This window comes from Ornithodoros turicata, chromosome 1 (assembly GCF_037126465.1).
Source record: "Ornithodoros turicata isolate Travis chromosome 1, ASM3712646v1, whole genome shotgun sequence".
NCBI lineage: Eukaryota > Metazoa > Arthropoda > Arachnida > Ixodida > Argasidae > Ornithodoros > Ornithodoros turicata.
The window spans coordinates 149,346,259-149,369,949 of NC_088201.1; the positions used below are offsets into that span (position 1 = coordinate 149,346,259).

Below are 23,691 nucleotides of genomic sequence, written 5' to 3' on the forward strand. Positions count from 1 at the left end.
GGATATGACGCAGCCACTAACCTGGCTATTGCGGAAAGGTGCGCGCTGGTCATGGGGAGCAGCACAGGATAATGCATTCTCCGTCCTGACGGAAGCGAGATCACCTGTCTGTATCTCCCAGGTCTTAATCGCCCTATTGTAACGCAGACAGACGCGAGCAATTTTGGACTGGGCGCAGTGTTGTTACAACAGCACGATGCTGAACTTCGGCCTGTGGAATTTGGAAGCCGCATGCTGACATCACCTGAACGAAATTACACCGTGACGGAGATAGAATGCCTAGCTATCATGTTCGCACTGAATAAGTTTGACATGTATCTGGATGGTGCGAAATTTGCAATCCAGACTGACCATCAGGCACTCACCTGGCTGAGTAGATTGAAAAATCCCACCAGAAGACTTGCACATTGGAGTCTGACGTTGCAACGGTACGACTACTCGATCGAATATCGGAGGGGGACCTCTAACAAAGTGGCAGATGCGCTGTCTCGAGCACCTCTGCCCCTAGAGGACGTCGTTACCACGCAGGAGCTCGTAGCCGCGGTTCGACAAGCCGGAACGGACAGAGAGTTGGCGTGGGGACACATCGTGAGCCGGAAGGACATCGTGGAAGCCCAGAGGACGGACGGACTCTGTCAGCGTGTAGTAAGGTGGCTGGAGACAACGGGCCCAGCGGACGCCGGAGACGCTGAAGAGAGGTTAGACTCCTATCAGCTGAGCGAGGATGGTCTTCTGGTGAGGTACATCCCCCAGGCGGACGAGGAGGAGGAAGGCGGCAACCCTTTCAGGATCGTAGTACCACGAAAGCTACGTAAGTTATTCCTCATATATTTCCATCACTCTGCTTTGGCAGGTCACGGTAGCGGCAGCAAGACTTATTCTAATTTATGTCGCATCACAGAATATATTTGGTTCTCAACTTTTTAGTGCAGATTCAGAATACAGTCGTTTTTACTGCGTACTTCACAAACAGTGTCCGTTGAAGTGGGCAACAAGCAGGCATCAGTGTCATCCGATACGGTGACTTCCCTGCACAAGCACATGAAATCATTGCAGTCGACGTGAAACAATTTTCAAACCATTGCAATAGATAAATTTTTCACAAGATGTTTAAATGATGCATACTACGAAGCAGTATAATATCATAATTTATACATGTGTGACGCGTGTACTTACCTGCAAAGTTGTGTTCAGCTCGTCACCTCGGTGAAGCAGGATGACTGGTGGCAGAACAGCAGTTTCGTCCAGAGGTTTTCGCACTTGGCCTGCTGCGATGCAGCACAATGATCTGAGCACGCACGACACCGCTGCATCTCATTGCCGACTACTTCGAAACACTTTCGTTTTCGCGCACAGTCCAAAGGAATCGTTTGGTAGGAAACGCCCGTCGTCGAAGATGAACAATTTCTGCATCAACGAACACCACAACGTACACCAGGCATCTGTAGATCTTTCGAATACGCGGCACAGCAGCGACAGACAAGTTATTTGATTACTTTCACCGACTTTCACTTTCTGCTGCGCACGACCAATGTCACCACAGTGATCGCCCACGGCGTATGGCGATACACGCGATAAGCAATAACACAGACCACAGACGGCGCGGCGGATCGTGATGGAGCAGCTGCATGCTTTATTAATGAAGAACTATGCTGTTCGAAATGACTGGAAGCGAAGATTTTTAAAATAACGTCTAGCGTAAAAAAACGTAAAAGAGCGTCTAGCGTAAAAAAAGCGTCTAAAATAACGTAGCGAACTTAGTCAGACCCACCAAGAAATCCGCTCGATGTTGCAAATGAAACTGCCCAAAAAAGTCCCGAAATTGAGGCTTCAGAGTTTCGTGTATTCAACGGCGCACCAAATCAGTCGCAAAGATGCGCGGACAGCAGGACATGCGCCTGCCCCCATAAAAGAAAGAAGGTCGAAAAGAAACAGGGCGGTGAAGAGAGGCGGAATCATTTTTGTTTGCCGCTTATCAACATATGGTGGAATGTCACCCGCCTTGTTATCGGCGCGTCTTGTGCTGCATGCCGGTCCGGCGATAAACTGTCCTAGCTCCATGGGGGCAGGAACATGTCCCCCTCTCCGTGCATCTTTCGACTGATTTGGTGCACCGTTAAATACCCGAAACTCTGAAGCCTCAATTTCGGGACTTTTCTTAGGCAGTTCCATTTGCAATATCGAGCGGATTTCATGGTGGATCTGACTAAGTTCGCTACGGGCTCTCTAATACTGTAAAAAAAAGCTAGGTTGACTTGGGAAATTTTGGAGTTCAATTAAAGCAATTCAATTTCTTTTAATTAAAATCAAATAAATATTTTTGCAAGGTGGCAAATTCAATTGCCACATAAATGCCGTTTACCCGGTATTTTTCCGTCGCCCCGTTTTTATGAAGCCCGAATGACACGTTTTTTGAAACACCCATTATGTGAAATACGCACATAGTATGCCGAATTTGGATACAAGTGATGAATTTAGGCGGCTGGGGCAAAGTCGCCATCTTGCCATGTATTGCGGCCTAGTCGCAGCGTAAAACACTGTAGACCGTAGAGTACAAATCCAATCCAAGTATAATCTGAGTCAGAGCAGCTGACACGAAAGCCCCAAAGCCTTTGCCGCACAAAAAGCAACATGGAAGAACACGCCGTTTGGTTGCGATGCTTGTATTTGTCTGCTTGTGTGTTCCAGGCTCGGAACTATTTTCAAGCGTGTTGAGAAGTTTCGAAGTTCATTCCCGTCCACATGGATTCAGTGCTTCATCTGTGATTGCTGTCTTCGCAATCTGTGTTTGCTATTGTGAGTGTTCCGGGTAGTGAAGCGAAGTACGAAAGGAATGGACGTTTGTGCAATGTGTGTCCCTATGGACCAGTTTGATACAGTGAGTTTGTTTCCTGCGCACGGAGTGAATAGGAGTCGTAAATTATGTTTACTTCACACAGTTAGTTTGCTTAGGACAGTGGACCTACTTATTACCCTTTTAGCAATGCCACAAAAAGATCACATATCTCTTTTTGCGTCTTTGCTTTCGAAATTTACATGAAATGTACATACAGAAGCAAAATAAACATTAAACTGCATTACATTGATCAGCAATGGGCGAAACATCCCAAATTGTGCACATTGTGTGCAAAATTTGTAGTTAAGCGAGGTACACGATACATTAGAGTACTCATAAAGTACTGTATATTGTAGTTGCTATCTCGCTGTTTGGTGAACACAAAGAGCTAGAGAGCAATTACATTTTGAATGGTGTACTTGGCTTGTGCTTTTTCATTGCTCCAGTTGACCAGTTCATTTCTCGCGGATGAATATGAAGTGGATCCGGTGGAATAATTGAACTTCTGTATGCAATAAGGGGGTAAGCCGACCTATACATTTTTTAATATTATTCGTGTGATGACATCAAACGACCAGTCAAAGAAAGTTTAGAATGGTATTGCATTTTATTGGCCTGCTACAGAGGGGTAACATCTGTGTCGATGAGATGAATAGTGATATTAGACCCTTTTTTACCCACTCATTCAAATCCTGTACCTTCAATTTTGTTACAATGTCGACATGATTTAGACTTCCATTTGAGAAACAAGTTCACCCTATCTGACGTGACCGTGTCAGCAGTGTTACTCACGAATTGTTGTCGGAGAAACATGTACACTATGCTAATAAGTCGCAGTATATGCTGGTCACCTTGGATACCATTTCTAGGGTGAGAAGTTACCAGCAGAACAAGTCGGGTAATGGCTGCTCCTGCTCTACCTGCTTATTCTACCCAATTCATCCTACCTGATACCACCATTCTTCAGCCATCATCGTCGGACTCGCGGAATTTTTTACGAAATCCCTGTGCTCAGACTTTGAAAAATGTGGGAATTCATATCCCTTATTTTGTTCAATGAGACACATCCTAAGACGGTGCTAACAAGACATGCATGTAGAGTAGATATATACGTGCATGGTACATATTTTAGATTTAGGTTATTGAAAAAACAACGCTGTAATTACCTTGCCAAATATACACTTGAAGCTTTCTCGACTTGTGATTTTTCGACTTAACCCATTTTTGCACACACAGGTTCAACGGGCATTTCCACTCTCACAACAGTCGCCTGTACGACTGCAAAATTCAACTGCAAAACTGCAGTCGTGCAAAATACGACTGCAACAGGATCCTGCTACTGATCTATTGGTATTTAATGGACTACGAAGACATCATTTTGGACAAGGAGGAGACAAGCCAATATATTATTATACGTTTCATATAAAGAACATGCTTTCTAAAGCAACAACAAAAGAGGCATGGAACGTTCTGTCTGATTTGTCTGCTTTTTAGAACATGGTCCTTGTGCTACGCATGAAAAGATTGAAATGTAAAAATATGAAACGAAAATATGTGTGCCTTCTGGTCTCCCCTTTTTCACTCATCAAGTAAAGGGTAAAAAACAATCACCCATTTCGAAAGCATATGTGAGTTTCTTTTCACCTCCGTTTGCTTTTCAGTTTCTTCCCGTTATCTATCACTTTGATTACTTCAATGGGTATTTAATTAACCGGAGTAACCGGCTCTCTTCATGAGTGCCACATTCCACACTATTTTATTTTCCAAATACCAAGCCAAACAGTATGTTGTACTGATAACCGAAAGGAACAGTGTAAGTAATCAAATCAGGGATGGTGAACATAGCAATTATTCAAAAATAAGCTACTGCTTTTTCTATAGCACAACATTTCTGTAAATTTTGACGTTCCTGACTTGAGACTAAGGAAGGACATAAGAGTAGCACAATAGTTATGTCATCTCAACATGCAAAGCCTGTCGACGCTGCACTCTCTTCTCCAAAATGAACTATCTCACAAAAGATTTACCGTTGCTATGTACGATATTATTCCGTGTTGTTTTTGCATTACGAGTTGAGTATTTGATGGGAAAGCGGCTGATAAAAGTACTTGGAGCACTATAACAAGTATACCCTTCAAAAAGCATTTAAAGTAAAGTAGAATTACACAGAAATGTAATTAAAGTAGCAATTCACTGTTTGGTTCTTAAGTACCGCAAACACGGAACATTTGTACTCAAGCTGGAAACAGGTCAGCACAAGATTCTGACGGGCTGCTGGCTTGGCCATCTGAGATATGCAGTACATAAATAAGGCAAAGAGGTCACGGAGAAGTACATAAATGAATCAGCTGTATAACTGATATAGCTGATATAGGTCGAAAGCTATACACATAAAGTTGTAGCAGAATTTCAGAATTGATGAGCTATCAAAGCCGTAGTATCAGTTTAATGTTTGCGCCTAGCTCCACATCCAAGCGTTTTCGCGCTGTATAGTTTAGACAGGACGTAAAACGAATGCCAGATTATTTTATCAGGACCTGACCATACTGCAGATATTTCATACAATAACCGCGCATCGACAATATATCTATTTGAAAGGGGAGTAGAAAATATGTTTTTTCTATAGTACGGGCATTTGCAATATTATACATGTTTTCTGGATAACTAAGATGATGATATGGTGTAGAATCACCACCATGCTCCAATGCAAATCCTCCAATCCAATAGTTTTTTTCTTCTAAATTGGTTTGATATATATCAATCCAATTCAGAAAAAAAAAACTACAACAACTGAACTTACATGAACTTGCGGTACTTACTCGTAGGAAGGCACTCCTTATCCTGTGTCCACACTTTGACTACAGACCTCTACGACACATTTGCATGACATGTCTTCTTTATTGCTACCGGAAACCGTAAAGCAACGCAGACGTTTGCGGAGCCTTTTATAACGGTTTTATCAAACAGCGCCTTGACTCGCTAATTAAAGTTACCTTGGTGCAGCTTATGGTCTGACAGCCACAAAACGGAAACCGAAACTTGCATAGACTTGCATAGTGCATATATAATGTGGGGACAACTTTGGGTAGTAAGACATCGGTAGGCTTTCCTCCCCACCGTCTAACATGATTCAACCTGCACAATCCAAATAAATGTGACTTACCGCACGAAAGAACGCGCTGACGTACTTCTTGGCTAAATTTTCGTTGCTGAAATTTGTATGCAGGACATTGTCGAAGGCGACGTACAGCTGAAAAGTGATTTCTTCTGGCAGTGTTGTTCCACCTGTGCAAGAATGGGAATACAATTGAAGGCCTTGTGATTTCACAGCCGTATGAGTGGCGGTATTAAGCTATGCAAGTAGGTCAGCTGTTTGCTTGCTATTGGCACCCTGTTGCTGTTCCTAACTCCAAAGCCTTTTCTGTGGATGTCGAGATGCCAACTGTTCTGGTGTTTTCGTACCTTCGTATGGATCACCACTTTTCTCAATGCAAACAAATACAACAGCTGACTATCTCCTATGCTTCGAGATCAGTGCTTGTGAACCCAAAATGATTGTAAAGGCACCCATGACATCCTAATAACAATATAGAAACAGAACGACCCAAAATTTCTCGACTACTGTATCAATCAAATTCCAAAAATATTGCCATTCCATGTACAAAAACATGCTATAACTGCTCGGAGGAATCAAGGACTTAATCAACACGCATAAGTAGTAATAGATGGGTGAGTAACTACAGGGGGGCGAAGCTACGGCAGCCCTGCCCTGAGCCCCCTGCGCGTATTTTTCCCCGCGCGGCGCGTGTGCAGAGGGTTGTCCGCGTGCTTATCGGCGGGGGGAGGGCTGCGTGCGCGCTTACTCTCTCACATTTTTCAACCTGGGCCGACTTCTTTCGACATTTTTTAGCCTTGGCCGACCTGGGTCGCGTATTTTTTCTCGCACCCGGTGGGCGGCGCTCGGGTGGAGGCGCTTACCGGTGGATGGCGCGTGGCCGGAGGGCTGCGTGCGCGCTTACCAGCTCACATTTTTCAGCCAGGGTCGACTTCTTTCATCATTTTTCAATCTGTGCCGACTTCAATCATAATTTTTTTCCAGCTACAACAGGTGTGTAGTAGGCTGTTTACATGCAAAGGATAGCCATACACAAAAGTACAAGTGAAAATATATTTATTAAAGTCATTAGTGTCAGAAATTATGTTATGGCTCTGCGTGAATGGGAAAAACTTAGCCCAAAATCTGAAGCAGAATATTTTTCAGCCTGGGCTGACTTCTTTCGCCAGTTTTCCATCTGGGCCGACTTCCCTCAGAAATTGTTTTCCGGCACAACAGGTGTGTGGTGGGCGGTTTACATGCAAAGGATAGCCATACACAAAAGTGCAAGTGAAAATATATTTATTAAGGTCATTAGTGTCAGGAATTATGTTATGACTCTGCGTGAATGGGAAAAACTTGAAAAAAATCTGATGCAATAGCATTGAAGGGGTAGCACATTTAATCAAAGAAGATATTCTTAATCAATACGGTTACAATGAAAATTACAAGTTTTCTTATAAAAAGTCTGAGATGTGAGAACCTGATAGATGTAAGTAAGTTCGAGCACAATAGCTAAGTTTAATATTCCAACATGACACAATTAATCAGTTTCTTATGAAGTGAATAGCGCAGACATCAGGAAATAATTCGAATCAACACATAGCATTAATATAGAACCAATCATCCAACATGTAGGGAAATAATAGCTACATCATATCAAAATGAGAAACCATCACCACATTTAATCAAAGAATATATTATTAATCAATATGATTATAAACAAAATTATAAGCTGTGTTATAAAAAGTCTAATATTCATATACGTGTGAACCATCAGTGCAATAGCGGGAAGTTCTGATAGCTGTATGTAATTAACTGTGAACAGCAGAGACCCTGGAAGACCACGGGACACGAACACAAGAGGAAATAAAATCTATAACACTACAAAGAAGATATTATTAATCAAAACAGAATAATCTACCATTTTAAATATCATAAAATCATCCTAGTGACTTAATCTAGTCGAACCCAATACAATTTTCATTCTAAGAGACACTACAAACATTACTTTGTTTTATCAACACAGAAAATATATTAAAAAACGAACTTCACCGCATAGCATGCTCCTAGCCAACAACCAGCTCTAATATTATGTGCCCTGATTTGTTGACGACGGAAGGCGTACACCTCTTTTGTGACAGTTATGAACATTTCGAGCGCAATAGGGAATCTAAGTCGATTATTCAAACATTACACAATTAACCAATTTCTTATGAAGTGAACAGCATAGACGTAAGGAAATAACGAGAAACAAAACGATCAACAGCTAATAGAGAGCCAAACCTGCGCACCATCCAACACATCGAGAAATAATAGCTAATCAATCTATCAAAACGAGAAACATGCACGCACTTAACACTGAAGAACAGAGGAACACGCTGCGACACATAAACAACAACAGAGGAAAATAATCTGTCATTGAACCATCATAAAATCGACCAATATACAATTTTCATTCTAACAAACACTACGAATCTTGATGGAGGTATCCAAGATGTAGAAAATATGCACTGTTTTCATCTCGGTTTTCACTCTTTTCCTCAAAGCCGGGAGACTTTATGTCTCTACCTATGTGACCATAGCACCGCGCATGCTTTATCACTCAAAGGGTTAGGGGCTATATTACTTCGTCCAGCAAACGGGGCGCTCTAGAGTTCAAATAAGAGAGTTCAAAGGCGATTTTATTGTGCAGCGCAAATAGATGTCGATATCACTCGCGGTGATCATTATCTTTTTGCATCCTTTCCTTGAAACGGAAATCTTTCGTCAAAGTGGTTGACAAGCCGACTAAGTTTGTAGAGATGCGATATTGTTATTGAACATGTAGAGAAAGTCCAAATTATTCATTGGTAGCAACGATACTTAATCAAAAATGAGAAACAAATTTAATTACATCAATTTTTGTAATATCTTGCAACAGAAATTTCTAATGAACCACACAGAAATATCAAATGTGAAGTGCAACTCAGAGTTATGAGGCATTCCCATCTTAGAGGTACTTACTTATGTCAATCGAGTGAACAATTGAAACAAATACAACACAATAATTATTTCAGGCAGTAAGTTCACAACTCATAGAATATCAGTCGAGTGAATACTTGAAACAAAGTCAAAACAATAATTCTCACGACAGCTGGAGATTATAGCATTCTAAACCAGATAATAAAATTTTAATCAATAAAATAAAGATAGATATGCTTTTAATTAGGTGTAGATGTGCACTTGAAAACAGAAGAGACAATTGCTCTACATTGAAGACATGGACAGATTTTGTACTCGATACCATAAGTCATGGGAAGATGTGATAAAAAACTGCTTCGAAAAGGAGGAGCCGCGAAACGATTTCATTATCGCTGCATTTCAATACGTCCTAGACATGGTCGTATTCGGAGAAATGGTACAAACTACAGAACTGAAGGCAGAGTCGAACCGAAATGTTTACCTGTCCGGTTCGGGTTTAGGTTCGGCGATAAGGGTTCAGATCCCGTTCATGTCCAGAAGGCAATTATAATGGTTCAAACCGGTTCTTTCCAAACGGTTCGGTTCCCGAACCGGTTCAGGAACGATGGGTGCGAATGAAGCACAACAGGCAGGTTAAAAGAAGCTTCCGTGTGTGTGTGTGTTAGTGTTTGAATTGGGCAGGAAGGCGTCAGTGGCCGTTCAGGATTTTGAAAGAGTTTGTGCGATATGAAAGACAAGATTAGTAGCGGTTACAAGAAGAGCATACCCATGAATTACTGTTTTGGTTGACTTTCCCCGCATGTAGCTCATGTCGCGGGGTTGTTAGCGGAATCTCACCAGGAATATCTGTCAACCAAGCCTACTACCTTGGCCTAAGTCATTTAAGTAATTGAAATTATTCGTTACCAGTCAGGATCGCGAATACACGTTAATCAAATAACGACTCTTCATGGTATGTAGTTGGATTGGGATGGTGCGATCGTGAGCTCGGGGACTTTATGTGTAAAGGGCAAGTTATTGTGTCAGCACTGACCGCCGCCGTGCTCGGCGTGAAGTGTCTGTAGAACAAAGACAAAGCAAGTGCAAACAGAGAGTTCGACTCATTTTACACCCACTGGCGAGTTTTAGATACTGTGTCAGTATGGTCGTTTTTGCTTCTTTTATTTTAAATCCACAAAGAAAGCCAACTTGGCATGTTCTTTTCATTCTGACCAGCATGAGTGTGGCCGGTGCTTTACTTTCTACTACCCTAGGCACACGGCAAACTTAATGCTTTAAACGGAATGACAGTAACTTCACCTCCTGAGCAACCATGGTCCCGAATGACTCCGTTTTTTCAACACGCCCCTGCTTTCAACAAGCCAGGAGAGAACGACGCCACACAAGATTATAGTTGGTGAGCAGGTGAACTTACCGCCATTCCGTTTCATTAAGTGTGGCTAGCGTATAAGGGGCTTATGTAAGTTCACACGAGCACAGGTTGGGAATTATGCTGCAGCGTTGTATACACGAATACGTGCTAGAGCTGAGCTCAGGTAGTTTGCTTTCGCAATGCATTACGTGCAAGAGAACAGAAGAAGAAAACGAAAAAAACGAAGGGGAGAATATTTGAAAGACCGAAGGTCGCACAGCAGACGACATATACGTCGGTTGGTCCGCGTATTGGTATTTATATACAGGATGCCTGCGATAACGGTAGAGATGATCTCGAAGACATAGCGCTGTCAAAGAAAAACTGACCGGTGTTTGTTGCAAACGGACTGATCTTGAAATGCAGCGCCAGGATCCGAGCTGCGTATAGCTGACTCTGACTAGTACATTATTATAATATGTCACTTAATAACTAGTACCCAAAACTGTCCCTAATGTCCTGTTGACCTTAAATTCTTATATATATTTATGCGTATGTCTTAGACGTTAGTAGTCCTGGCAGTTTCTAGTTACTATCTGTTGCTATTTCGTGACTCGAGAAGATCCAAATCACTCTTGCAGGGCACGACTTTTTCGGCAAGAAAGACGATGTCTACGAAGCTAATAAATGAAGAAAAAATACGAAAAATAGTTTTTGTGTTCATGCACAACATCCAAAGTTTCGCACTTAATTCCGTGTGAACCGTTACTTGAACTGGAAACCGGTATTTTACCGGTTTAGTTCCGATTCAGCTCCAAGATGGCGTCGATTCTTTTGGTTCGGTTCAGTTCCGGTTCGGCCAAAAATAACGGTTAATAACGGTTCGGGTTCGGGTTCGGTTCGACTCTGTGACTGAAGGTGCAAGAATTTATGTGCCGAATCTACAATACTTATAAAAATATCTGCACATCAACGACGGAAGGGCCACTGGGATTGATGCCGGAGTTTTCGAGGTTTGCCAACGAAGAATTGAAATACACTAGATCACATGTAATTGTAATCATTGCAATGGGCATTGCGTTCATCAAGAAAGCAGTCGGATCAAATTATCATATACAAGCGGTCTATATCGCATGATTCATTACAGATTTGAAGTTACACATACCTGAGATGGAAAGTACATAAAATCTTACCACGTGATATGTTCCACTACCATGGCAACTCAATTATTTTCTTCTACCAGTCTCTGCAACGATGTCGAATCAACAGAAGTTCAATATTGTCGTGCAAGGTCTGATGTATTATCACCTGTTGAAACTCAACAAACATATCAATTGCGGTGGACCACCGGACGATTTTCATCTAATACTCTCTTGTACGCCATTCAAGAATCTTCATACAAAGAAAGGAAACATCAATAAGAGACTGTGCAAGTTCATCACGACAAAGTGCAAGTTGTTGAAGCAATACAAACACGGCGACAACATTGCGCCTGCTTTGATCAACGCTGGATTCAAGTGCCCAATAATCAGAATAAACTATTTAATGTCTTCGGAATTCATCAATGAAGACAACAAACGAAAACTTCAGAGTTTGAAATAGAACTGTAATTTATCGAAATAAACAAGTGTATAACTGAAACAATAAATGTAACCTTTGTCATCATTATAATGAATTCTTCGCATCACAATGAAAAAACACCTTGCATTTAGCATGGCTAGACTGAGAACAGTGATCGCTAAGGAAACGAACATTCCACAATTTGTGTAAGAATTCTCATATGGAATGAGACCTGACCACCAAATAGGTTTTACTCGACTACACTCTGTACAAGTTTAACACCCGAAGGATAGAATTGCCGGAGAAGGATCGGTCATTGAAATTTAGAGACATGATACATCAGTCTATGATTACAAAAAGGATCACTAATCTCATGTGAAAACTTATCATATTTCATGAATTAAATGCCACAGTGCATGTATGTTTCTCAATCAGTTGCACTAGCCCAGACATAGTAAAAGAAGAAGAAAAGGCGTCTTTGACAAGCAACCCGATTGGAGTACGGAACAAATACATAAATATTTTTGTCAACACAGTTGTCCGTTTGTATGACTGGATAGGAAAAATGAGCCGTCCAAGATAGGGCAAAAGGGAAATAAGGCAAGATAACTGATTGCGGCGGGATAAGTCAAAGCGTTCGCGACACAGGGTCATCGACTTTTACAATCGCATTCGGGTTCAGTGCCTGGGAGATAAAATACGAAGCCATCGCGAAAAGCGAATCTATTATCAGATGCCACAATGCAAACGAAAGATTTTACGAGCATGACGTGCAGGTCAAGTCTACATTTCTAATGACAGTCTTCGTAACACACGGCACACAAACGTATATGAAATAATTTCCAAGTGGCAATCAGATTTTGGGAGAAGCCGATCATACAACCGCCATCAGAAGTGCTTAACCAATATACAATGAAGATGAGCGTTATGCATAAACACAATGGAAGATATGTTATATATTAATTATAATAACCAGATCAACGCAGGTCACACATAAACGTAGATCCAATTCACAAAATATACTCGAGATTTCCCGTAACCATACAGAAAAACTATAACATTATTTTAGTGTCATAGCATCCGGGCTCTACAAATGGAAAGGCCATACTTTAATTTTATAAGTCTTTAGTTCATAACATTGTAAAACGCAAATTCCACACTAAAGATCATTTTCTTCTTTCATTCTTTTTTTCATTTTCTTCTTAAAAAGTTGTGCTTATACTCACACATACTATACAAGATATTTGATTGTGGATTAATTGCTAAAATTTATCAATTCACATTCAGGAGAAGTGATGACTACCACACATCAGTAAGAGTTTAATTACAATTTGAACAGGTATTGCGATTTATGATCAGTGTTGTAGAATGTGTAATTTCACAATACGCAAGCTTTAGCTTGCTCACTTTGACCAGCACTCTTTAACGATGTCAGAGAAGTTAATCGAATGGATTGATATTTTCTGTATACTATAACATAATGCGAATTCTTTATGTCGTGGATATTAACAGTTATGAATATTTTCCGAACGAAATTTACTTAAAACTCGAAGAAAGGGTCACCCGCGTCCTCGAAGACGTTTCGGCAACACACCGGGCCGCGTTTCCCAAATGCCGTACCCGAAACCGAACCCGATTCTGCGCCCGACGCCTTAAGGCGGTACCGCACGCGAGCGTGTTGCTTTTTCCGGAAACGGGTAAGAGCTATATATAGCTCTATAGAGAGTATATCCTTCCGAAAGAGGGCCCCAAAATTTGACAAAACAGAGTTACAAAAGCGTCTCTGCCCGTCTCTGAACGACAGAAAGTTTTGTGTTGTGTTGTGTATGGCTGGAGATGACTCAAAGTCGATGAAAATCGGTCCCTTTCTTGCGGGAATTCCCTAAAATTGAGCGATTCTGCTAAATTCTGTGTCAAACATTGAATTTCGCGAATTTTCGAAGTTTGCTGACAGGCAGGGGCCTTAAGCATATTACCTATGATCTGCACGCAACCCAGCAGGGATGCTGGACTCAATATGGGATGCACCACATACTCGACAAATTAAAAATCCAACCCCTGAGCATAACAGAAGGGGCTTGTTGGTTGAAGAGAAAAGAAAAGTAGTGGATGTTTCAATGCTGGGTCACTGATTTACAACAATTGTGTGATTGTTACTGGCTGTTTCTTATTCATTTATTCATTGGCATGGTGCCGTACCGGAGTCCATTTCTGCATTGCAGCTATATCTTTGTGCATGTTTTGCCAAGTATTTTGCCGAATTTTCGCTTGTGTATTTTGGACATTTGCAGTGATATCAATCGTTAGCCTGCTAATAACATTTACTATAATACGTTTTTATTCAGTGTATTAATTCCCTTACTTTGATTGACAATGAGTGAAGTGTTTGTGATGGCTTGAGAAAGGCTTCAAAGTTATGAACAAAAAATTATCCCAAACAATAGTGCGGATGTGTATCATTGTTACCTCGTACATCTTTTTCACACCAAAAAGGTGTAAACGGGCTGTGCAGAAGGTGTTCAAAAGCTCTAACACCCGTTTAACACCCGTCAAAGGGTGTTCCTTTTCTTAGAAGGTGTAATAAGGGAGTAAAAAAGGAACATGTACAAGTTTACACCCTATTTACACCCCAAATACATCCAAAAGGGAGTTTTTCAGTTTACAGTGTGTGCTAAGTGGTGAAGTTCATTTTTAACATGTCTATTTTCTGATGAGTTTGATTTTTTCTTCTGATTTGCTGAATGATAGATTACTATGTTGTTTTGATTAGGAATATGTTCTTTGTAGTGGTATAGATTTTATTTCCTCTTGTGTTCGTGTCCCATAGTCTTCCAGGGTCTTGACAGTTAATTACATACAACTATCAGAACTTCCCGCTATTGCACTGATGGTTCTCACGTATAGGAATATTAGACTTTTTATAACACAGCTTATAATTTTGTTTATAATCATATTGATTAAGAATATCTTATCTGATTAAATGTGTTGATCGTTTCTCGTTTTGATATGGTGTAGCTATTATTTCCCTACATGTTGGATGATTTGTTCTATATGAATGCTATGTGTTGATCGTGTTGATTCGAATTATTGCCTTATGTCTGCGCTATTCACTTCAATAGAAATTGATTAATTAAGTTTGTGTCATATTGGAATATTAAACTTAGCTTCCATATTGTGCTCGAAATTACTTATATATCTATCAGGTTCTCACATCTCTGACTTTTTATAATAAAACTTGTAATTTTGATTGTAATCGTATTGATTAAGAGCATCTTGTTTGATTAAATGTGTTATCACTTCTGATTCATTGAAAACTTGTGTGTATGATTGCTTTTAATAAAAAAATATTGTGTTTGATTTGTGATATCTATTCAGTGCTATTGTATCGTACCTGTAATAAGTATTGTTACGTGTATTGTGTTTCTTCTACTTCAGATTTTTTGGCTCAGTTTTTCCCATTCACTCAGAGTCATAATATAATTCCTGACACTAATGACTTTAATAAATATATTTTCACTTGTACTTTTGTGTATGGCTATCATTTGCATGTAAACAGCCTACTGCACAACTGTTGTACCGGAAAACATTTCTGAGGGAAGTCAGCCCAAGTGGGAAAATGGTGAAAGAAGTCGGCCCAGGCTGAAAAATACGCTACGATAAGCGCGCAAGCAGCCCTCCCCCCGCCGGTAGCGCGCGGTCAACACTCCACACAGAGTCACAGCATAATTCCTTGCACCATTGATTTTAATAAATACATTCTCTACCCGAGCGCCGCCCGCCGGGCGCGGGAAAAAATACGCAAACGAAGTCGGCGAAGGCTCAAAAAATGTCGAAAGAAGTCGGCCCAGGTTCAAAAATGTGAGAGGGTAAGCGCGCAAGCAGCCCCCCCCCCCCCCCCCCGCCGATAAGCGCGCGGACAACCCTCCGCACACACACCCGCACGGGGAAAAATACGCGCAGGGTTCAGGGCAGGGGTGGCGTAGTTTCGCCCTCCTGTAGTTTCTCACCCTATCTTTACTACTCGCGTACATTTGGAGTAGCACGACACCTGGTGACACTAGCTGTATAACGTACCTACGCACAAGCATCCCACAACAGCGGCTGAATCGGAGCTGTCCGCCGTACCCTTTCCAAATCAAATATCAGGAAAGACCCACAAATCCGCGTCGCACAAACAATCCTCATAGTAAAGCTTTGCGAGTTCAATAAGGAATATTACCATTAAATACATGGTGCGCAAATGAGCAGACCAGCTGCACCCACGTACGAAAATATCTTCGAAATGGCAAGCATGTCCTTGAGGCTGAGGAGGAAGCACAAAAGTCTGGTACATAAAAAGCACAACCACCATGGCCATGACTTCCTGCACTGTTTACTGCTTCCTCCTCAGACACAAGGATATGCTTCCCATTTCGAATATTCACCAGCTTGTTTGCGCACATATATTTAGTTGAAATATCGTCAAGGGATTCCTAGAAAACAACGCCCTTAGCGCCTTCACATTAAAACCCATCGTATACCTTCCATACATTGGTGACATACATTTAATCTGGTAACACGGGAAACAAGAATTTTCAAAATTACGTTGATGTAGAAACACCGCATATGACGCAATAAAGTTCTCATCATAACTCTCGGCACGCTCAGTCAGATTCCACGAAACTACAACATGATTACAAAACTGGGACCTCTACAAAAAGCCAACGGATAAGCAACAATACTTTCACTTTTGCAGTCCCCACCCGCGCAACTGTAAGGTTGGAATATCTAATGGAGAAAGTGGAACATCACGCTAAGTTTGTTTAAAAATATTATGCTCATGAGCTTGGCGAACCCTGCAGTACACTTGCACAAAGGCAAATGCCACGATGTCCCACCGACCATAAGGGGGGGGGGGGCACCGGAGATGGGGGAGAGGGTGCTGAAGTCAGTAATCAAATATATTTAATTTCGATACTTTTTCGCTGTTATTTTCCCTTGATTTTCTATTTCTATTAATTTTGTGGTTAATCCGTAGCATGCATTCCACGTACTGCCGAGCGCGGTCACCAAAGTGCTTTGGTCACAATGTATTCTATTTACTTTGTCCTAATGCGTGTAGATATGGACGGAGAACTGCGCCCCAAACTCGCTGAACCTGTAGGTAACTTCGGGCTAACCTCAAGCTGACGTAATCCCTAACGTCATTTATTTCCAATCATAGTTCTCCGCGCAACGGATGGATGGCGCTATAGGTCTCTATAATGGCATCAGCCTGAAGACGCAGGGACCTATGGGAATTTCGCCACGTGTCTCTATATAACTTCGTACACACGCGCATAGATAGACCGGAACTGTTAAGGACTCCTGCTATACACCCAGCACCGCCATGCGCCGTGATCGCTGAAGGTGTCTAGCATGTCCACTTGCTTACGTGTCGGAAGGCACTCTGCCCAATATTGTACCACACCAAGATCCGGAAGCAGCGGTGCGGGCCGCCATATCGCCGCGTCTCAGTATTTTTTTTTTTCCTCGACACCGCCTCGTCGTTGCAATCGGAGCGCTGCCGTCGACTCTGCCGGTCTGACGATACGCACGCAGCTTTCGGAGTTTCAACGACGAAGTTTTAACTTTTCCTTTCGCATTTTAGAAAAGTGTATGGGGTAAACAAATTCTATCATACTGTGTGCTCTCCGGATCCCTTAACGAGCTGGACTCTCGCCCCCCCCCCCCCCCCCCTGACTCACAAAATTGCTTGGTCGTTGGCCATTACCAGCCCACCAACGCGCTCTGCCCTCAAAGCTCTCTTCACCTTTCTGGATACCGTAGGACTTCGATTCATATTGTGAAGGGGCTCATTATTTCATTCCCCGCATCACCGTCAGCAATGGGGTGGAGTATCGCCCCTGTCGATGGATCTCCCCACCTATCATATCGAAATAAAGTTGTTGTTTCTTGCATCAGACTGTCACAGGGCGACAAATTTTCAGTCATAAGCACAGGCAGATGCGACCAAGTAATTTTTCATGACCATCACATGCAAGACTGGTGGTCAGCCACAAAGAGAGCACGTATCCATAGACCAGAATAGCGGTACAGGCGTGAAAATGTCGTGGTTCTCACGTAACCAAAAGGGACTTCCGCATGGATTCCGAGAATGTGGCAGCCGTGGTGACCCTTTTTCGTGGGGAAGAATGGGTTCGTTTCGTGGAAGCGCCTGAGGGTGCCCCGTCTTCCGAGGGATTAAAAAGGAGCGACCGGCCGAAAGTAGGTTGTCGTCCCATGGTCACCGGATGGTGAGAGTCGTAACGAGATAGCGGCGGTGATGCCGTCGGAGATAACTGGAGGTGCGGAAGGAGCGGATCGGCGAAGATCTGAGTGACGGCAGAGTTCTGTAGACATCGCAGGGAGCTGCGACAGAAGTGGTGCAACCCAGGGTTTGGAAGACAACGCAGGGAGCTGCGACGTAAGTGGCGAAATAAGGAGCTTTGAAGACATTGCAGGAAGCTGCGACATTTTGTGCGAATTAATGTTGGTGTGTGAGCGTGACCAGGAAGAAGGAAGGCATCCGACGTGATCCAGAGGGCCGCCCGAAAGTATTGACTGCAACAAAGCCAACCGCCTCCAAGAATCGTCCGCCTCAGAGATAAGTTGTGTTTGAACTTTTCTTTTCATTGTACGAACTATTTTAGCGGACGAACTATATTGTGCGGAACTATTTTAGACAGTAGTTGGGCAATCGGTGCGTATTTCGCGTTAGGCCGCATAGCATCAGTGTGGTGCAATATATGTCTCATTTATGTGTCGTGATTGATACTTGAGCGTTTCCTGTCGTGTGCTACTTTGATTGATATGTATTTTGTGGAAGAGTAAATTGTTGTTGCTTGTTACGAAAGCAATGTGTCCTCGTCCTCTTGTTCATCGACTGGCCAATCTCCACCCTACCCACTGAATTCGAATACCTTCAACGATCTCGGAGCTGGGGGATATCACGCACGATCCCTGAGCCGCGTGACGCAGACCATGACTTCAACTGATTTATTTCGCGTTCGCAATAATTTTGCAATCACTCATTACGGAGGTGTTGCACCTAACGTGTTACAACTTCCTGTAAGAAAAAAAAATATAAATATACTTTTGCCCAAAGAATATTTGATGAGTGTCATTCATCTTCGGGGAACTTTAGCGAGACCTTATAGGGCTACTTTAATTGGCACTGTTTCACCTTACACGACTTTAGGACTCTGGCCATGTATCCACCTCTAACTCGCATGGCCTAGTGCATTGATTGGCGCCTTCACCGGAAGCAAGCCAGTGTTGGAATCGGCTGTGTGAGTTTACTGTGGATCTTTCTCGTACTCTATAGCGAAAACAAGGATATAGTTGCCAATGAAGACCGCACACGGCGCACAATCCCCCGGAGGTACCTGCTGACCCACACGGAGGCATACCACTTGATAGAATAGAATAGAAGGCCAAAAACAGCCTCCACCGCGGAAGGTTGTTATCCCGTTCTGTGTAACTAAACAAAATCATCTTCAGCACTTCCGCTTGCTGGAGTTACCAAAACAAAAGCTACAGACATACCCGAGCTCTAATTTCCCACAGCAGCACCCAAAAGCACGCAAAGTATAACAACGCACAACTTCATTTTCTGGACGGACTAGTTAGTTTGCGATCAAAAGCTTCCCATTAAATACCCAGACGTGGCATACCCAGGCGTGACATAGCCTTTCAGTAATAATAGAGCACAGCAGATTTCAGCAGATACTGGATGCGCCACGAGTGAGCATGTTTGAATTTGTTTCAGACAATGGACAATGCTTAGAATTGACACGACAATGTCTGTTTTGATGCTTCCACGACAGCCCTTAAACACGTGTAGAGTTTATAATAGCGGATTTCAAATTATTAGGCTATCGAGTTTATGTGTGCAGCTTTCTTCCAGCCTAACGACTATTTCAACAACGTTTGCTCTAAGGGACATTGCGCAACGGTTTTCGCTTTCCGAATGCCGCGAAGCACCTCTCGTCAAGACTTTTATTGATTTTTCGTGTGCAACTCAGTGTGGCGTTCACATATCAGTATTTTTACCGCTTGCGACAAGTTGGCTCTCCTATATGCTGTCAGTCTAGTGATATGAAAGAGCTAGAGCACATCCTGCTTTATTGCCTGCACTATCAACCCTTCAGATCTTCACTTTCAGTGTCTCAAAATCAGCACGACACTCGCCCTCTAACTATGTCAAAATTTCTTGATCCATGGCTAAACTCAGCCAACCAATGCTCTGCCCTAAAATCACTGCTAAGGTTTGTGTATACTGTATGACTTAAATACTCATTGTGAGGCTACTGATTAGTCCATCTCACCGCATTAGTGGCGTCACTGAGCTAGAGTATCGGCTCCTGCGATTAAACTCCCCAATCGTCGTCATTAAACAGAAGTAGAATTTGTTGCTTAGCTGCGCCTCGAATCTTAGGATCGTTGTTTTGGCCAGCTAGACGAATGAAATTGTTTTGTTGGACAAGAAGTATAATCTAGTGTTCGAATAAGAGGCCAAATTAACTTCCAATGATTTTTGTAGTATTCTGAGCGCAGCAGCATATGCAAGTAGCTTTTCCTCCGGGTTTTGGGTTGAAATGGACTCTGGCGAGAAGTTGGACAAATATTTCTTTTGTATCTATTACGAAAGTATAATATGTCCTCAGGCCACCCGCGAAATAGTTTTGCTGTACGTGGCAACGAAGTTTGCCGAACGGGGAACTGAAAACCGAGTTGGATCTTCCCCCTCAACAAAGACTTATATAGGGGCGATACTCTACCCCATTGATGGTGGTGATGTGGGGAATTAACTAATGATCTCCTCACAGAAAGCTCACAATGAGCATCTCTCGTGAATTCTTCACCTAACTAACGTCATCGTTCAAACGAAAACATAACAGATTTCACAGTCACAGCAGTCACCCTCGGTGGCCTCTCATTTTGCTATCGCTCGACCGATTCTCATGTGCAGGGAGAGAGCCCGAAAATCGCAAAAAAACGTTATAATCCGTCATTAGCTCGAGACGCAGAGGGGAGGAAGAACTCGCGCAATGGGTGCCGAAATCTAGTCTTGTTATGAAGGATTTCCGCTTGTTTGACGTGATATGAGGCTCATGTTCATTCGAAGCCCGGATCGGAAGTTTTGTTGTTAGTGAGTTCGTATGAGAGTGATCTTCAAAATGGACGTCGAAGCAAGTCATGAGGAGCCTCCGAGCCCGGAACTTTTCTCCGACATTTCTGCGATTGAGAACGAAATTCTGTTGCGTCTGAACAATTCGAGAACTTTGCTTTCGAAACGTCGCCGATGCCGCGAATGCAAGCCGAAGTCGAAGTCCACGAACATCGGTGACGGATGAAGAAAACACCATCAGTCGCACCTTAGCAGGGCACATTGTGATCGAACATGTAAAAGTTATTTGTAAATTTCTTGTACTCATATTTAATCGCGCACATTTTTAAAGTGCTGGTGCGCCTCACGCGCCATAATGCCCAAGGAGGTCGAATGCTTGTGCTGCAAGGAGCTCTCAAAGCAGTCCCGAAGAACTGTAGCTCGAGCGCATTACAAACCACGTAGTTTTCCAACTTTTATGTCTTAATGCGACTGTCCTGAAGGTGCCACATTTTAAACTCCATACGCAGCGCGAACCCATGGGCGCCCATATTCACGAGTAGGTCACACGTATTCTTGTTGAATTATGTTAAAATTCGGGCGCTAAAATTGCCCTCATTCTGCATTAAAGTCGTTAAAACGCTAGTGAATGGCAACACATAAAAAGACAACACAATGCACAACTCTTAACTGCAAGGCAATATAGTCAGCCAGAGTTGTGTAATTATTAGCTCTGTGCTGTGTCTTATGTCGCCTCTCTATGTATTGGAACGCGCTTGGGTCTTTAGCGATATGAAATGTTCTTGGTGATCGGTTGGCTATTCATTTAGTCCACGTGGGGCGTCTGTTAAAGTGCACCAAAATCTCAGCACGCCGTATTTGACGCTCCTCGCGGAAGATGGCATGTCTCATACCCAAGTTGTCCACGGTTGGGTTCAATCCCGCAACCTTGGGAAGAATGGATGATGTACTGTGTGGGATTCGATTGTCCAAAATCTCCAGCCTGTAGCGGAGCATCTCCTACCGGCGATGTCGTACACGAAGGAACTATACCTATATCTTCTCTTGTGGGAGGCCGCGCTCAACTGCCCTCACTAGCAGACGACCCCGAGTATCGTGGGGTTATGTCTCCAATGTCTCTCGATCTCTCCGATAAACGCACGATTGCACGATTTATTGTACGATTTATCGGCAGAGAAACAGACCAAGCGGTATTATCGACATAAAATTTTGGGGCATAATTCGTCCTCTAACATCTACTTTAGCTTTCCGACACTGTTCTTATTTGTTGTATCTTCGTTACAAACCCCGAAGTTTACCTTTGCGAACCCTGTAGTTTCTCCGTGCGCGACACCGCCAATAGGGACGCGCTCCGACACTGGCTGGAAATTTCAGACAACCGTGTCTCAGAGAACCCGATTATGCACGCAACTACGTACATATATTACTGACAAATACGCATAGTTAGTATGTTCGAGTGAAAGGCGACTGTACAGTAAGCGCAACAACACAATTGGAGAATAACCGGCGCGGTATTTGCTGAAAACCTTATGAAAGATCGCGGTGTGCTAAGTAATGGTGTAATTAACAGCCTAGCTTTTCAAAATATGTCAATATTATTCTCATCCCAGTACGACACATTTTATAGTTCCGGCAGATGAAATACTATTCTTCAATTCTTGCCTAAGTGAAACTACGAAATGTATGCGCATTCTAGTAGTGCAATGATGCAGCCATTGTTATCAGCGCAATCTGCACATTGCAATGGGCACGTTTTGTTTCCAAAGAGTCGGAGAGCAAGGAGATCCGGAGGTTCTAAAAATATGCAGAGATACTTTAGTCAGTTTACAAACCAGTTACGTGTTCGATTAGCTTATTCTGAGCAGTTAATCTAAGTACTTTACCGACGAAGGCCAGCAAAACCGCAGCCAAGAGCAATGACGTCGACATCTTCGTGTTGAAAACTCGATGCACGTTCAACCTCTGCACACTGACTTGTTGTGTCAGTGGAACGTATGCGATACAGACCAATTCCCTTTAAATATCGCCATATGCATTTCAATGTACTGCAGTATCATATCACTTGTGTTACCCGTGGCATTATCACTACAAATAATTGCACCTCTCTTCCAAGCAACATTCTCTCAGATTGGATTCTCAGCGAGCAGCCACCTGTTTGAAGGGCTGGTACTTTTCCAAGCATTCTTTACTGCTTATACTATTGCCGCCGTCATATGTCAATCCGGTAGCAGGCAAGCTCTGCATGCACTGGAATTTACAATATGAATGACAGAAAATTCTGCTCATGGTGGTTGAAAAATCGAAAAGTCGAGGGAAAAATCGAAGCTACATTCGCGATCGTTTCGTTTAAGATGTCGTTGGGCCCATGCACTGCCCCGCATTGTGTATACCTCGAAATCGCCTTAGTTTTCCAAGAGACGACACCCAACACTTAACTTCGAGGGGATACTTCTTCAAGTTCCAACAGCTCTTAATTTTCGCATTATGGTTCCCTCAATTTCAGAATCTCTACTTTGCATACTCGTGAGTTTGAAAATATTTCGCTCTTTTTTATCCTACTGCTCTGTACATAGGCGACGAATGCGCGGAGGCCTTGGGGGTTTGAGGACCCAGGAGCATTCCCAGGGGAGGCTGTCCTCGCAGGGAACTCACCCTACTGACACTCAAAATGAACGTTTCGAGGGATATTCGACGAATCCCGAGTGAATTTGAAAACCCTGTAAAGATTTGGCTCT

At 42.7% G+C, this 23,691-nt stretch overlaps 1 protein-coding gene across 4 annotated transcripts in view; it reads right to left on the reverse strand.

The window, feature by feature from the left end:
* Positions 1–22,930, reverse strand: part of LOC135370921 (uncharacterized) — a 90,309-nt gene extending 67,379 nt beyond the window's left edge. For 3 of the 4 annotated variants that reach the window (XM_064604851.1, XM_064604842.1, XM_064604861.1), the window contains exons 1-2: positions 22,840–22,930; positions 6,000–6,121 (exon numbers count right to left, since the gene is read on the reverse strand). In XM_064604851.1, coding sequence (XP_064460921.1) covers positions 6,000–6,121; positions 22,840–22,885 — 168 coding nt within the window. In that variant the 5' untranslated portion in view covers positions 22,886–22,930. Of the gene's footprint in view, positions 1–5,999; positions 6,122–19,371; positions 19,454–22,839 lie in introns of those variants that run through there. The other variant, XM_064604868.1, reaches the window with a different exon arrangement.
* Between the last annotated feature and the right edge of the window lie 761 nt (positions 22,931–23,691).